At 42.1% G+C, this 15,446-nt stretch overlaps 1 protein-coding gene across 1 annotated transcript in view; it reads left to right on the top strand.

The window, feature by feature from the left end:
• Nucleotides 1–14,942, top strand: part of LOC137267798 (uncharacterized) — a 60,267-nt gene extending 45,325 nt beyond the window's left edge. Inside the window, exons 17-22 of the mRNA XM_067802237.1 lie at nt 415–612; nt 3,286–3,450; nt 6,128–6,292; nt 8,971–9,186; nt 11,869–12,027; nt 14,710–14,942. Of these exons, the coding sequence (XP_067658338.1) occupies nt 415–612; nt 3,286–3,450; nt 6,128–6,292; nt 8,971–9,186; nt 11,869–12,027; nt 14,710–14,942 (1,136 nt within the window). The remainder of the gene's footprint in view (nt 1–414; nt 613–3,285; nt 3,451–6,127; nt 6,293–8,970; nt 9,187–11,868; nt 12,028–14,709) is intronic.
• Nucleotides 14,943–15,446: the final 504 nt, after the last annotated feature.

Genomic DNA, 15,446 nt, shown 5'->3' with positions numbered 1-15,446 from the left:
AAGTTGGAAACAACAGAGTACTATCAGCCTTTGACTTTCACTAACCACAGAAGGACAAAACAAGACAATATGCAGTTCTCCAACTTCGCCGCACTTCTTGGCCTTGGTGAGTATCTTCATGCCCTTATCATGCATTAACGATTTTAATGGTCTCGTCTACCGCAATTATAAGGGGCGAAAGTCAATGTCCCATGCAGTTGTGTGAAAAGGACTTGTGTGCATGTGAATTGAGAATGTTGTGATATCAAAATCAGCCCTGTCGAGAGATATACAGTGTTATACATATCTCACATGAATATGTTTTACTTCAGTTTACAAGAAGCTTACTTCTCTGTAGAGAAAGTCTAATCATGTGTAAAGAGGTGTGTGTTTTGCTTTTTATCCAGCTCTGGCAGCCGTTTTGGGTTTGGCTAGTGGTCACGGTCATGGTGGTCACGGACACGGTGGTCATGGAGGACATGGTGGTCACGGACACGGTGGTCATGGAGGACATGGTGGTCACGGACATGGAGGCCATGGTCATGGTCATGGAGGACATGGTCACGGAGGTCATGGCCACGGAGGTCACGGTCACGGAGGCCATGGCCACCACGGATGAAGCTGCCCAGAGGTGTAAGGGGATTGATAACCAAAGTACATGGTCACATGACAATCTGGATGCTGGGAATCCACTGTGTAGTCGATAACCTATTGTATTGATTGTGATTCGTGTATCATCACGGCCTCAAAGAATAAAAAGCATCTGACAGTTATGCTCGACGTTTTGATGTATATTCTCTTCCATGTGTGTGCCTTAGAATGAGTTAGTGAGTGACTGAGCAAGTGAGTTGGTTTTAACACTGCTTTAATCATGATTCCAGTTATACCATGTTCTTTGATTACTTCAGTGATTACAGCAATAGAGCATGGTAAAATACAATCATACTTAGTGAATGTACATGAACTACCTAAGTTACAGAATCACTCTTTTGTGTCACAGCAAGGGTACATTGCCTGTGATTTGGCGAGACGACACATCCTTGTTTCATGAAAAATGTGAAAACCACTCCCCAAAAGGAGATAGGTTCAAGTTGGCTAACATGTTTAACTGCAACTACAGAGCATGCTAGGTTAGAAGTTGCAAATCAGTTTAATCAGCTCAACAAGTGTCTAATGCCAAGTCCCAATTACTCCCTACTAGTACATGCGTCGGGTGTGTCATACGTGTGAATGAGTCGCATTTATAGCCTATGCAACGCATAGTCACTGAATCCTGGCCCCGAAACGTAGCAAAGAATTAGCATTCATAATTTACATTGTATTAATCTCGTCTGCGTACCATTGTCGATATACGTTTATTGAACTGGGATAATCAACGAGCTCACTTATGAGACTGAAGTTATTTGGTTGTAAACAGAGAGATAGATAGAGCAAGAAACGTGTCAGCTGCGATGATAAAGCTGCAGTCCTGATCAATGTCTCAGGCCAAATTGGTCTCACATGAAGGTATTTGTGGTCAATGCAAAATCCATTCAAGCTAGCGCTCCTCGGGTGAAAATACAAGAGAAATGAAGTCTTTTTAGATTCAACAACTCGGGTGTATTTTTTATTGGGAGGTCTTATCAAACAAAATACAATATCATCATGTTTTGTGTCACTTAAATCCCCGTTGTCCAGCAGCAGTGGAATGACAAGTACAAACTTCATTGTCACACGCCTTTCTGAAATAAAGACACAGCAAAATCTATTAGGCTTGTCTTACTGACAGTGGCGAAGAACATCATTTTGTTCCTAGAAATGACAATTTCTGGGGAACAAGTACATTCCCAACTCGTCAGAAAACAGAGTTTCAAATTTCGGGGAACTGACCGCGTACTTACCATCTACATGGCTTATCCAAAGTGCCCCTTTCCTCCATGGCCGCCTCTATGTCCTTTGCCCCCATGTCCACCACCGTGTCCTCCATGTCCTTTACCCCTATGACCATCCCCGTGGCTCATTATATGCACACTTCACAAAAGTTCCAAATATTTAAGGACGCCAGCACCTTCATATTACCTGACTGAAATGTTGAAAGTTTGACAAGATGGAATGTCATGTTTGTGGGGTTTTTTTAACAGATTGACAGTCAGTGTCAAAAGACAGTTCTAGCATATGCTGTAGACTGTCAGGCAAGCGATAAGACAAACTAACCAGTTTACATTTACACCTGGCTACACGGGGGTTTGCTTACCTGCTACAAGGAGCACTGCGACTTTAAGAAAATACATATTTGATGTTTCTGATGAATGCAAACCTCAGAAAATGTCAAGTTAGTCTGTACACGTTCTCCTTCATACAACTGTAACAACAAGTTATGTGCATACATGGGGGATGTGGCAAATCCGAATAACTGAGAAGATGATTAATTATCACATCAACTGCACTTTTTGCTATTGTACTTTTTTCTGAAGCGTTTGAAGATTTGCAGTCATCTCCAGCCATGATCTCGGCGTGGGCCGATACAGACATGCTTCAGTTTTAGGTGTTGCTTATTTGCTGAAATTACTTTGTGTATGTTGTGCTCATTGGGTGAGTACATCGTATGGAATACGTGCTACAGAGAAAAGTCAAGTCTTTCTTACACCAGCTAAGGTGGGAAAGTATAGTGGAGATCAGTCTAAACTATTTGATAAATGGGTTGAACTTTGTTTTTAACGAAAACATTTAATCTACGGGAAATCACCACATGCACCGATTGCGGGATAATAATAGGCTTCCTTAGAGCTCTGCGGTGTGCTTGGCGGCTAGCTAAAACCACCGTGACATCACCACAAGCGTTACAAAGCAAGTTTGCGCAATAATATCATTATGATATAATTTTGGGAGCATTTCCGCGATCGTTGGCTATATAAGTTGGAAACAACAGAGAACTATCAGCCTTTGACTTTCACTAACCACAGAAGGACAAAACAAGACAATATGCAGTTCTCCAACTTCGCCGCACTTCTTGGCCTTGGTGAGTATCTTCATGCCCTTATCATGCATTAACGATTTTAATGGTCTCGTCTACCGCAATTATAAGGGGCGAAAGTCAATGTCCCATGCAGTTGTGTGAAAAGGACTTGTGTGCATGTGAATTGAGAATGTTGTGATATCAAAATCAGCCCTGTCGAGAGATATACAGTGTTATACATATCTCACATGAACATGTTTTACTTCAGTTTACAAGAAGCTTACTTCTCTGTAGAGAAAGTCTAATCATGTGTAAAGAGGTGTGTGTTTTGCTTTTTATCCAGCTCTGGCAGCCGTTTTGGGTTTGGCTAGTGGTCACGGTCATGGTGGTCACGGACACGGTGGTCATGGAGGACATGGTGGTCACGGACATGGAGGCCATGGTCATGGTCATGGAGGACATGGTCACGGAGGTCATGGCCACGGAGGTCACGGTCACGGAGGCCATGGCCACCACGGATGAAGCTGCCCAGAGGTGTAAGGGGATTGATAACCAAAGTACATGGTCACATGACAATCTGGATGCTGGGAATCCACTGTGTAGTCGATAACCTATTGTATTGATTGTGATTCGTGTATCATCACGGCCTCAAAGAATAAAAAGCATCTGACAGTTATGCTCGACGTTTTGATGTATATTCTCTTCCATGTGTGTGCCTTAGAATGAGTTAGTGAGTGACTGAGCAAGTGAGTTGGTTTTAACACTGCTTTAATCATGATTCCAGTTATACCATGTTCTTTGATTACTTCAGTGATTACAGCAATAGAGCATGGTAAAATACAATCATACTTAGTGAATGTACATGAACTACCTAAGTTACAGAATCACTCTTTTGTGTCACAGCAAGGGTACATTGCCTGTGATTTGGCGAGACGACACATCCTTGTTTCATGAAAAATGTGAAAACCACTCCCCAAAAGGAGATAGGTTCAAGTTGGCTAACATGTTTAACTGCAACTACAGAGCATGCTAGGTTAGAAGTAGCAAATCAGTTTAATCAGCTCAACAAGTGTCTAATGCCAAGTCCCAATTACTCCCTACTAGTACATGCGTCGGGTGTGTCATACGTGTGAGTGAGTCGCATTTATAGCCTATGCAACGCATAGTCACTGAATCCTGGCCCCGAAACGTAGCAAAGAATTAGCATTCATATATAATTTACATTGTATTAATCTCGTCTGCGTACCATTGTCGATATACGTTTATTGAACTGGGATAATCAACGAGCTCACTTATGAGACTGAAGTTATTTGGTTGTAAACAGAGAGATAGATAGAGCAAGAAACGTGTCAGCTGCGATGATAAAGCTGCAGTCCTGATCAATGTCTCAGGCCAAATTGGTCTCACATGAAGGTATTGGTGGTCAATGCAAAATCCATTCAAGCTAGCGCTCCTCGGGTGAAAATACAAGAGAAATGAAGTCTTTTTAGATTCAACAACTCGGGTGTATTTTTTATTGGGAGGTCTTATCAAACAAAATACAATATCATCATGTTTTGTGTCACTTAAATCCCCGTTGTCCAGCAGCAGTGGAATGACAAGTACAAACTTCATTGTCACACGCCTTTCTGAAATAAAGACACAGCAAAATCTATTAGGCTTGTCTTACTGACAGTGGCGAAGAACATCATTTTGTTCCTAGAAATGACAATTTCTGGGGAACAAGTACATTCCCAACTCGTCAGAAAACAGAGTTTCAAATTTCGGGGAGCTGACCGCGTACTTACCATCTACATGGCTTATCCAAAGTGCCCCTTTCCTCCATGGCCGCCTCCATGCCTTTTGCCCCCATGTCCACCACCGTGTCCTCCATGTCCTTTACCCCTATAACCACCCCCATGGCTCATTATATGCACACTTCACAAAAGTTCCAAATATTTTAGGACGCCAGCACCTTCATATTACCTGACTGAAATGTTGAAAGTATGACAAGATGGAATGTCATGTTTGTGGGGGTTTTTTAACAGCTTGACAGTCTGTGTCAAAAGACAGTTCTAACATATGATGTAGATTGTCAGGCAAGCGATAAGACAAACTAACCAGTTTACATTTACACCTGGCTACCCGGGGGTTTGCTTACCTGCTACAAGGAGCACTGCGACTTTAAGAAAATACATATTTGATGTTTCTGATGAATGCAAACCTCAGAAAATGTCAAGTTAGTCTGTACACGCTCTCTTTCATACAACTGTAACAACAAGTTATGTGCATACATGGGGGATGTGGCAAATCCGAATAACTGAGAAGATGATTAATTATCACATCAACTGCACTTTTTGCTATTGTACTTTTTTCTGAAGCGTTTGAAGATTTGCAGTCATCTCCAGCCATGATCTCGGCGTGGGCCGATACAGACATGCTTCAGTTTTAGGTGTTGCTTATTTGCTGAAATTACTTTGTGTATGTTGTGCTCATTGGGTGAGTACATCGTATGGAATACGTGCTACAGAGAAAAGTCAAGTCTTTCTTACACCAGCTAAGGTGGGAAAGTATAGTGAAGATCGGTCTAAACTATTTGATAAATGGGTTGAACTTTGTTTTTAACGAAAACATTTAATCTACGGGAAATCACCACATGCACCGATTGCGGGATAATAATAGGCTTCCTTAGAGCTCTGCGGTGTGCTTGGCGGCTAGCTAAAACCACCGTGACATCACCACAAGCGTTACAAAGCAAGTTTGCGCAATAATATCATTATGATATAATTTTGGGAGCATTTCCGCGATCGTTGGCTATATAAGTTGGAAACAACAGAGAACTATCAGCCTTTGACTTTCACTAACCACAGAAGGACAAAACAAGACAATATGCAGTTCTCCAACTTCGCCGCACTTCTTGGCCTTGGTGAGTATTTTCATGCCCTTATCATGCATTAACGATTTTAATGGTCTCGTCTACCGCAATTATAAGGGGCGAAAGTCAATGTCCCATGCAGTTGTGTGAAAAGGACTTGTGTGCATGTGAATTGAGAATGTTGTGATATCAAAATCAGCCCTGTCGAGAGATATACAGTGTTATACATATCTCACATGAATATGTTTTACTTCAGTTTACAAGAAGCTTACTTCTCTGTAGAGAAAGTCTAATCATGTGTAAAGAGGTGTGTGTTTTGCTTTTTATCCAGCTCTGGCAGCCGTTTTGGGTTTGGCTAGTGGTCACGGTCATGGTGGTCACGGACACGGTGGTCATGGAGGACATGGTGGTCACGGACATGGAGGCCATGGTCATGGTCATGGAGGACATGGTCACGGAGGTCATGGCCACGGAGGTCACGGTCACGGAGGCCATGGCCACCACGGATGAAGCTGCCCAGAGGTGTAAGGGGATTGATAACCAAAGTACATGGTCACATGACAATCTGGATGCTGGGAATCCACTGTGTAGTCGATAACCTATTGTATTGATTGTGATCCGTGTATCATCACGGCCTCAAAGAATAAAAAAGCATCTGACAGTTATGCTCGACGTTTTGATGTATATTCTCTTCCATGTGTGTGCCTTAGAATGAGTTAGTGAGTGACTGAGCAAGTGAGTTGGTTTTAACACTGATTTAATCATGATTCCAGTTATACCATGTTCTTTGATTACTTCAGTGATTACAGCAATAGAGCATGGTAAAATACAATCATACTTAGTGAATGTACATGAACTACCTAAGTTACAGAATCACTCTTTTGTGTCACAGCAAGGGTACATAGCCTGTGATTTGGCGAGACGACACATCCTTGTTTCATGAAAAATGTGAAAACCACTCCCCAAAAGGAGATAGGTTCAAGTTGGCTAACATGTTTAACTGCAACTACAGAGCGTGCTAGGTTGGACGTTGCAAATCAGTTTAATCAGCTCAACAAGTGTCTAATGCCAAGTCCCAATTACTCCCTACTAGTACATGCGTCGGGTGTGTCATACGTGTGAGTGAGTCGCATTTATAGCCTATGCAACGCATAGTCACTGAATCCTGGCCCCGAAACGTAGCAAAGAATTAGCATTCATATATAATTTACATTGTATTAATCTCGTCTGCGTACCATTGTCGATATACGTTTATTGAACTGGGATAATCAACGAGCTCACTTATGAGACTGAAGTTATTTGGTTGTAAACAGAGAGATAGATAGAGCAAGAAACGTGTCAGCTGCGATGATAAAGCTGCAGTCCTGATCAATGTCTCAGGCCAAATTGGTCTCACATGAAGGTATTGGTGGTCAATGCAAAATCCATTCAAGCTAGCGCTCCTCGGGTGAAAATACAAGAGAAATGAAGTCTTTTTAGATTCAACAACTCGGGTGTATTTTTTATTGGGAGGTCTTATCAAGCAAAATACAATATCATCATGTTTTGTGTCACTTAAATCCCCGTTGTCCAGCAGCAGTGGAATGACAAGTACAAACTTCATTGTCACACGCCTTTCTGAAATAAAGACACAGCAAAATCTATTAGGCTTGTCTTACTGACAGTGGCGAAGAACATCATTTTGTTCCTAGAAATGACTATTTCTGGGGAACAAGTACATTCCCAACTCGTCAGAAAACAGAGTTTCAAATTTCGGGGAGCTGACCGCGTACTTACCATCTACATGGCTTATCCAAAGTGCCCCTTTCCTCCATGGCCGCCGCCAGGCCTTTTGCCCCCATGTCCACCACCGTGTCCTCCATGTCCTTTACCCCTATAACCACCCCCATGGCTCATTATATGCACACTTCACAAAAGTTCCAAATATTTTAGGACGCCAGCACCTTCATATTACCTGACTGAAATGTTGAAAGTATGACAAGATGGAATGTCATGTTTGTGGGGTTTTTTTAACAGCTTGACAGTCTGTGTCAAAAGACAGTTCTAACATATGATGTAGATTGTCAGGCAAGCGATAAGACAAACTAACCAGTTTACATTTACACCTGGCTACCCGGGGGTTTGCTTACCTGCTACAAGGAGCACTGCGACTTTAAGAAAATACATATTTGATGTTTCTGATGAATGCAAACCTCAGAAAATGTCAAGTTAGTCTGTACACGCTCTCTTTCATACAACTGTAACAACAAGTTATGTGCATACATGGGGGGTGTGGCAAATCCGAATAACTGAGAAGATGATTAATTATCACATCAACTGCACTTTTTGCTATTTTACTTTTTTCTGAAGCGTTTGAAGATTTGCAGTCATCTCCCGCCATGATCTCGGCGTGGGCCGATACAGACATGCTTCAGTTTTAGGTGTTGCTTATTTGCTGAAATTACTTTGTGTATGTTGTGCTCATTGGCTGAGTACATCGTATGGAATACGTGCTACAGAGAAAAGTCAAGTCTTTCTTACACCAGCTAAGGTGGGAAAGTATAGTGGAGATCAGTCTAAACTATTTGATAAATGGGTTGAACTTTGTTTTTAACGAAAACATTTAATCTACGGCAAATCACCACATGCACCGATTGCGGGATAATAATAGGCTTCCTTAGAGCTCTGCGGTGTGCTTGGCGGCTAGCTAAAACCACCGTGACATCACCACAAGCGTTACAAAGCAAGTTTGCGCAATAATATCATTATGATGTAATTCTGGGAGCATTTCCGCGATCGTTGGCTATATAAGTTGGAAACAACAGACAACTATCAGCCTTTGACTTTCACTAACCACAGAAGGACAAAACAAGACAATATGCAGTTCTCCAACTTCGCCGCACTTCTTGGCCTTGGTGAGTATCTTCATGCCCTCATCATGCATTAACGATTTTAATGGTCTCGTCTACCGCAATTATAAGGGGCGAAAGTCAATGTCCCATGCAGTTGTGTGAAAAGGACTTGTGTGCATGTGAATTGAGAATGTTGTGATATCAAAATCAGCCCTGTCGAGAGATATACAGTGTTATACATATCTCACATGAATATGTTTTACTTCAGTTTACAAGAAGCTTACTTCTCTGTAGAGAAAGTCTAATCATGTGTAAAGAGGTGTGTGTTTTGCTTTTTATCCAGCTCTGGCAGCCGTTTTGGGTTTGGCTAGTGGTCACGGTCATGGTGGTCACGGACACGGTGGTCATGGAGGACATGGTGGTTACGGACATGGAGGCCATGGTCATGGTCATGGTGGTCACGGTCATGGTGGTCACGGACATGGAGGCCATGGTCATGGTCATGGAGGACATGGTCACGGAGGTCATGGCCACGGAGGTCACGGTCACGGAGGCCATGGCCACCACGGATGAAGCTGCCCAGAGGTGTAAGGGGATTGATAACCAAAGTACATGGTCACATGACAATCTGGATGCTGGGAATCCACTGTGTAGTCGATAACCTATTGTATTGATTGTGATTCGTGTATCATCACGGCCTCAAAGAATAAAAAGCATCTGACAGTTATGCTCGACGTTTTGATGTATATTCTCTTCCATGTGTGTGCCTTAGAATGAGTTAGTAAGTGACTGAGCAAGTGAGTTGGTTTTAACACTGATTTAATCATGATTCCAGTTATACCATGTTCTTTGATTACTTCAGTGATTACAGCAATAGAGCATGGTAAAATACAATCATACTTAGTGAATGTACATGAACTACCTAAGTTACAGAATCACTCTTTTGTGTCACAGCAAGGGTACATTGCCTGTGATTTGGCGAGACGACACATCCTTGTTTCATGAAAGATGTGAAAACCACTCCCCAAAAGGAGATAGGTTCAAGTTGGCTAACATGTTTAACTGCAACTACAGAGCATGCTAGGTTAGAAGTAGCAAATCAGTTTAATCTGCTCAACAAATGTCTAATGCCAAGTCCCAATTACTCCCTACTAGTACATGCGTCGGGTGTGTCATACGTGTGAGTGAGTCGCATTTATAGCCTATGCAACGCATAGTCACTGAATCCTGGCCCCGAAACGTAGCAAAGAATTAGCATTCATAATTTACATTGTATTAATCTCGTCTGCGTACCATTGTCAATATACGTTTATTGAACTGGGATAATCAACGAGCTCACTTATGAGACTGAAGTTATTTGGTTGTAAACAGAGAGATAGATAGGGCAAGAAACGTGTCAGCTGCGATGATAAAGCTGCAGTCCTGATCAATGTCTCAGGCCAAATTGGTCTCACATGAAGGTATTGGTGGTCAATGCAAAATCCATTCAAGCTAGCGCTCCTCGGGTGAAAATACTAGAGAAATGAAGTCTTTTTAGATTCAACAACTCGGGTGTATTTGTTATTGGGAGGTCTTATCAAACAAAATACAATATCATCATGTTTTGTGTCACTTAAATCCCCGTTGTCCAGCAACAGTGGAATGACAAGTACAAACTTCATTGTCACACGCCTTTCTGAAATAAAGACACAGCAAAATCTATTAGGCTTGTCTTACTGACAGTGGCGAAGAACATCATTTTGTTCCTAGAAATGACTATTTCTGGGGAACAAGTACATTCCCAACTCGTCAGAAAACAGAGTTTCAAATTTCGGGGAGCTGACCGCGTACTTACCATCTACATGGCTTATCCAAAGTGCCCCTTTCCTCCATGGCCGCCTCTATGTCCTTTGCCCCCATGTCCACCACCGTGTCCTCCATGTCCTTTACCCCCATGGCCACCCCCATGGCTCATTATATGCACACTTCACAAAAGTTCCAAATATTTTAGGACGCCAGCACCTTCATATTACCTGACTGAAATGTTGAAAGTTTGACAAAATGGAATGTCATGTTTGTGGGTTTTTTTAACAGATTGACAGTCAGTGTCAAAAGACAGTTCTAACATATGATGTAGACTGTCAGGCAAGCGATAAGACAAACTAACCAGTTTACATTTACACCTGGCTACCCGGGGGTTTGCTTACCTGCTACAAGGAGCACTGCGACTTTAAGAAAATACATATTTGATGTTTCTGATGAATGCAAACCTCAGAAAATGTCAAGTTAGTCTGTACACGCTCTCTTTCATACAACTGTAACAGCAAGTTATGTGCATACATGGGGGGTGTGGCACACCTTTACAAATCCGAATAACTGAGAGGATGATTAATTATCACATCAACTGCACTTTTTGCTATTTTACTTTTTTCTGAAGCGTTTGAAGATTTGCAGTCATCTCCAGCCATGATCTCGGCGTGGGCCGATACAGACATGCTTCAGTTTTAGGTGTTGCTTATTTGCTGAAATTACTTTGTGTATGTTGTGCTCATTGGCTGAGTACATCGTATGGAATACGTGCTACAGAGAAAAGTCAAGTCTTTCTTACACCAGCTAAGGTGGGAAAGTATAGTGGAGATCAGTCTAAACTATTTGATAAATGGGTTGAACTTTGTTTTTAACGAAAACATTTAATCTACGGCAAATCACCACATGCACCGATTGCGGGATAATAATAGGCTTCCTTAGAGCTCTGCGGTGTGCTTGGCGGCTAGCTAAAACCACCGTGACATCACCACAAGCGTTACAAAGCAAGTTTGCGCAATAATATCATTATGATATAATTTTGGGAGCATTTCCACGATCGTTGGCTATATAAGTTGGAAACAACAGAGAACTATCAGCCTTTGACTTTCACTAACCACAGAAGGACAAAACAAGACAATATGCAGTTCTCCAACTTCGCCGCACTTCTTGGCCTTGGTGAGTATCTTCATGCCCTTATCATGCATTAACGATTTTAATGGTCTCGTCTACCGCAATTATAAGGGGCGAAAGTCAATGTCCCATGCAGTTGTGTGAAAAGGACTTGTGTGCATGTGAATTGAGAATGTTGTGATATCAAAATCAGCCCTGTCGAGAGATATACAGTGTTATACATATCTCACATGAATATGTTTTACTTCAGTTTACAAGAAGCTTACTTCTCTGTAGAGAAAGTCTAATCATGTGTAAAGAGGTGTGTGTTTTGCTTTTTATCCAGCTCTGGCAGCCGTTTTGGGTTTGGCTAGTGGTCACGGTCATGGTGGTCACGGACACGGTGGTCATGGAGGACATGGTGGTCACGGACATGGAGGCCATGGTCATGGAGGACATGGTCACGGAGGTCATGGCCACGGAGGTCACGGTCACGGAGGCCATGGCCACCACGGATGAAGCTGCCCAGAGGTGTAAGGGGATTGATAACCAAAGTACATGGTCACATGACAATCTGGATGCTGGGAATCCACTGTGTAGTCGATAACCTATTGTATTGATTGTGATTCGTGTATCATCACGGCCTCAAAGAATAAAAAGCATCTGACAGTTATGCTCGACGTTTTGATGTATATTCTCTTCCATGTGTGTGCCTTAGAATGAGTTAGTAAGTGACTGAGCAAGTGAGTTGGTTTTAACACTGATTTAATCATGATTCCAGTTATACCATGTTCTTTGATTACTTCAGTGATTACAGCAATAGAGCATGGTAAAATACAATCATACTTAGTGAATGTACATGAACTACCTAAGTTACAGAATCACTCTTTTGTGTCACAGCAAGGGTACATTGCCTGTGATTTGGCGAGACGACACATCCTTGTTTCATGAAAAATGTGAAAACCACTCCCCAAAAGGAGATAGGTTCAAGTTGGCTAACATGTTTAACTGCAACTACAGAGCATGCTAGGTTAGAAGTAGCAAATCAGTTTAATCTGCTCAACAAGTGTCTAATGCCAAGTCCCAATTACTCCCTACTAGTACATGCGTCGGGTGTGTCATACGTGTGAGTGAGTCGCATTTATAGCCTATGCAACGCATAGTCACTGAATCCTGGCCCCGAAACGTAGCAAAGAATTAGCATTCATAATTTACATTGTATTAATCTCGTCTGCGTACCATTGTCAATATACGTTTATTGAACTGGGATAATCAACGAGCTCACTTATGAGACTGAAGTTATTTGGTTGTAAACAGAGAGATAGATAGGGCAAGAAACGTGTCAGCTGCGATGATAAAGCTGCAGTCCTGATCAATGTCTCAGGCCAAATTGGTCTCACATGAAGGTATTGGTGGTCAATGCAAAATCCATTCAAGCTAGCGCTCCTCGGGTGAAAATACTAGAGAAATGAAGTCTTTTTAGATTCAACAACTCGGGTGTATTTGTTATTGGGAGGTCTTATCAAACAAAATACAATATCATCATGTTTTGTGTCACTTAAATCCCCGTTGTCCAGCAACAGTGGAATGACAAGTACAAACTTCATTGTCACACGCCTTTCTGAAATAAAGACACAGCAAAATCTATTAGGCTTGTCTTACTGACAGTGGCGAAGAACATCATTTTGTTCCTAGAAATGACTATTTCTGGGGAACAAGTACATTCCCAACTCGTCAGAAAACAGAGTTTCAAATTTCGGGGAGCTGACCGCGTACTTACCATCTACATGGCTTATCCAAAGTGCCCCTTTCCTCCATGGCCACCTCTATGTCCTTTGCCCCCATGTCCACCACCGTGTCCTCCATGTCCTTTACCCCCATGGCCACCCCCATGGCTCATTATATGCACACTTCACAAAAGTTCCAAATATTTTAGGACGCCAGCACCTTCATATTACCTGACTGAAATGTTGAAAGTTTGACAAGATGGAATGTCATGTTTGTGGGTTTTTTTAACAGATTGACAGTCAGTGTCAAAAGACAGTTCTAACATATGATGTAGACTGTCAGGCAAGCGATAAGACAAACTAACCAGTTTACATTTACACCTGGCTACCCGGGGGTTTGCTTACCTGCTACAAGGAGCACTGCGACTTTAAGAAAATACATATTTGATGTTTCTGATGAATGCAAACCTCAGAAAATGTCAAGTTAGTCTGTACACGCTCTCTTTCATACAACTGTAACAGCAAGTTATGTGCATACATGGGGGGTGTGGCACACCTTTACAAATCCGAATAACTGAGAGGATGATTAATTATCACATCAACTGCACTTTTTGCTATTTTACTTTTTTCTGAAGCGTTTGAAGATTTGCAGTCATCTCCCGCCATGATCTCGGCGTGGGCCGATACAGACATGCTTCAGTTTTAGGTGTTGCTTATTTGCTGAAATTACTTTGTGTATGTTGTGCTCATTGGCTGAGTACATCGTATGGAATACGTGCTACAGAGAAAAGTCAAGTCTTTCTTACACCAGCTAAGGTGGGAAAGTATAGTGGAGATCAGTCTAAACTATTTGATAAATGGGTTGAACTTTGTTTTTAACGAAAACATTTAATCTACGGCAAATCACCACATGCACCGATTGCGGGATAATAATAGGCTTCCTTAGAGCTCTGCGGTGTGCTTGGCGGCTAGCTAAAACCACCGTGACATCACCACAAGCGTTACAAAGCAAGTTTGCGCAATAATATCATTATGATGTAATTTTGGGAGCATTTCCACGATCGTTGGCTATATAAGTTGGAAACAACAGAGAACTATCAGCCTTTGACTTTCACTAACCACAGAAGGACAAAACAAGACAATATGCAGTTCTCCAACTTCACCGCACTTCTTGGCCTTGGTGAGTATCTTCATGCCCTTATCATGCATTAACGATTTTAATGGTCTCGTCTACCGCAATTATAAGGGGCGAAAGTCAATGTCCCATGCAGTTGTGTGAAAAGGACTTGTGTGCATGTGAATTGAGAATGTTGTGATATCAAAATCAGCCCTGTCGAGAGATATACAGTGTTATACATATCTCACATGAATATGTTTTACTTCAGTTTACAAGAAGCTTACTTCTCTGTAGAGAAAGTCTAATCATGTGTAAAGAGGTGTGTGTTTTGCTTTTTATCCAGCTCTGGCAGCCGTTTTGGGTTTGGCTAGTGGTCACGGTCATGGTGGTCACGGACACGGTGGTCATGGAGGACATGGTGGTCACGGACATGGAGGCCATGGTCATGGAGGACATGGTCACGGAGGTCATGGCCACGGAGGTCACGGTCACGGAGGCCATGGCCACCACGGATGAAGCTGCCCAGAGGTGTAAGGGGATTGATAACCAAAGTACATGGTCACATGACAATCTGGATGCTGGGAATCCACTGTGTAGTCGATAACCTATTGTATTGATTGTGATTCGTGTACCATCACGGCCTCAAAGAATAAAAAGCATCTGACAGTTATGCTCGACGTTTTGATGTATATTCTGTATATGTGTGTGTGTGTGTTAGAATGAGTTAGTGAGTGACTGACAGGAGCACCCTCTCGGTGAAAGGTATCACTCTACAAAGCTGTACGCCTTGTATTTATTGTAAGTCCTGATTATGCAAACAAATTCACTTAAATCGGTTGCTTACTTTTAAAATGTAATCCCAGATATAAAACATGTTATGTCTTAACCTTGATCTTTACTGTGTTGATGCCCTAGACGTCTGGAGTGAGAAGTTAAGTGCTTTTGACGTAATCTGGTTTCAAGGTGTACGCGTATGGTCACAAAGGTTGTGATAGCGATCTAATACTCGGCTCATTAAAAATTTGACCTCTTGCACTGACACATTACCTGTTTCAGTGAGTATATGAGCGCACCTGCGCTCGGATGGAGAAGTTCGCTCGGAGGGAGA

This window comes from Haliotis asinina, chromosome 16, assembly GCF_037392515.1.
Source record: "Haliotis asinina isolate JCU_RB_2024 chromosome 16, JCU_Hal_asi_v2, whole genome shotgun sequence".
Lineage (NCBI taxonomy): Eukaryota > Metazoa > Mollusca > Gastropoda > Lepetellida > Haliotidae > Haliotis > Haliotis asinina.
Note: the sequence above shows the minus strand (reverse complement) of the source record. Positions and strands in the feature narration are given on the sequence as shown.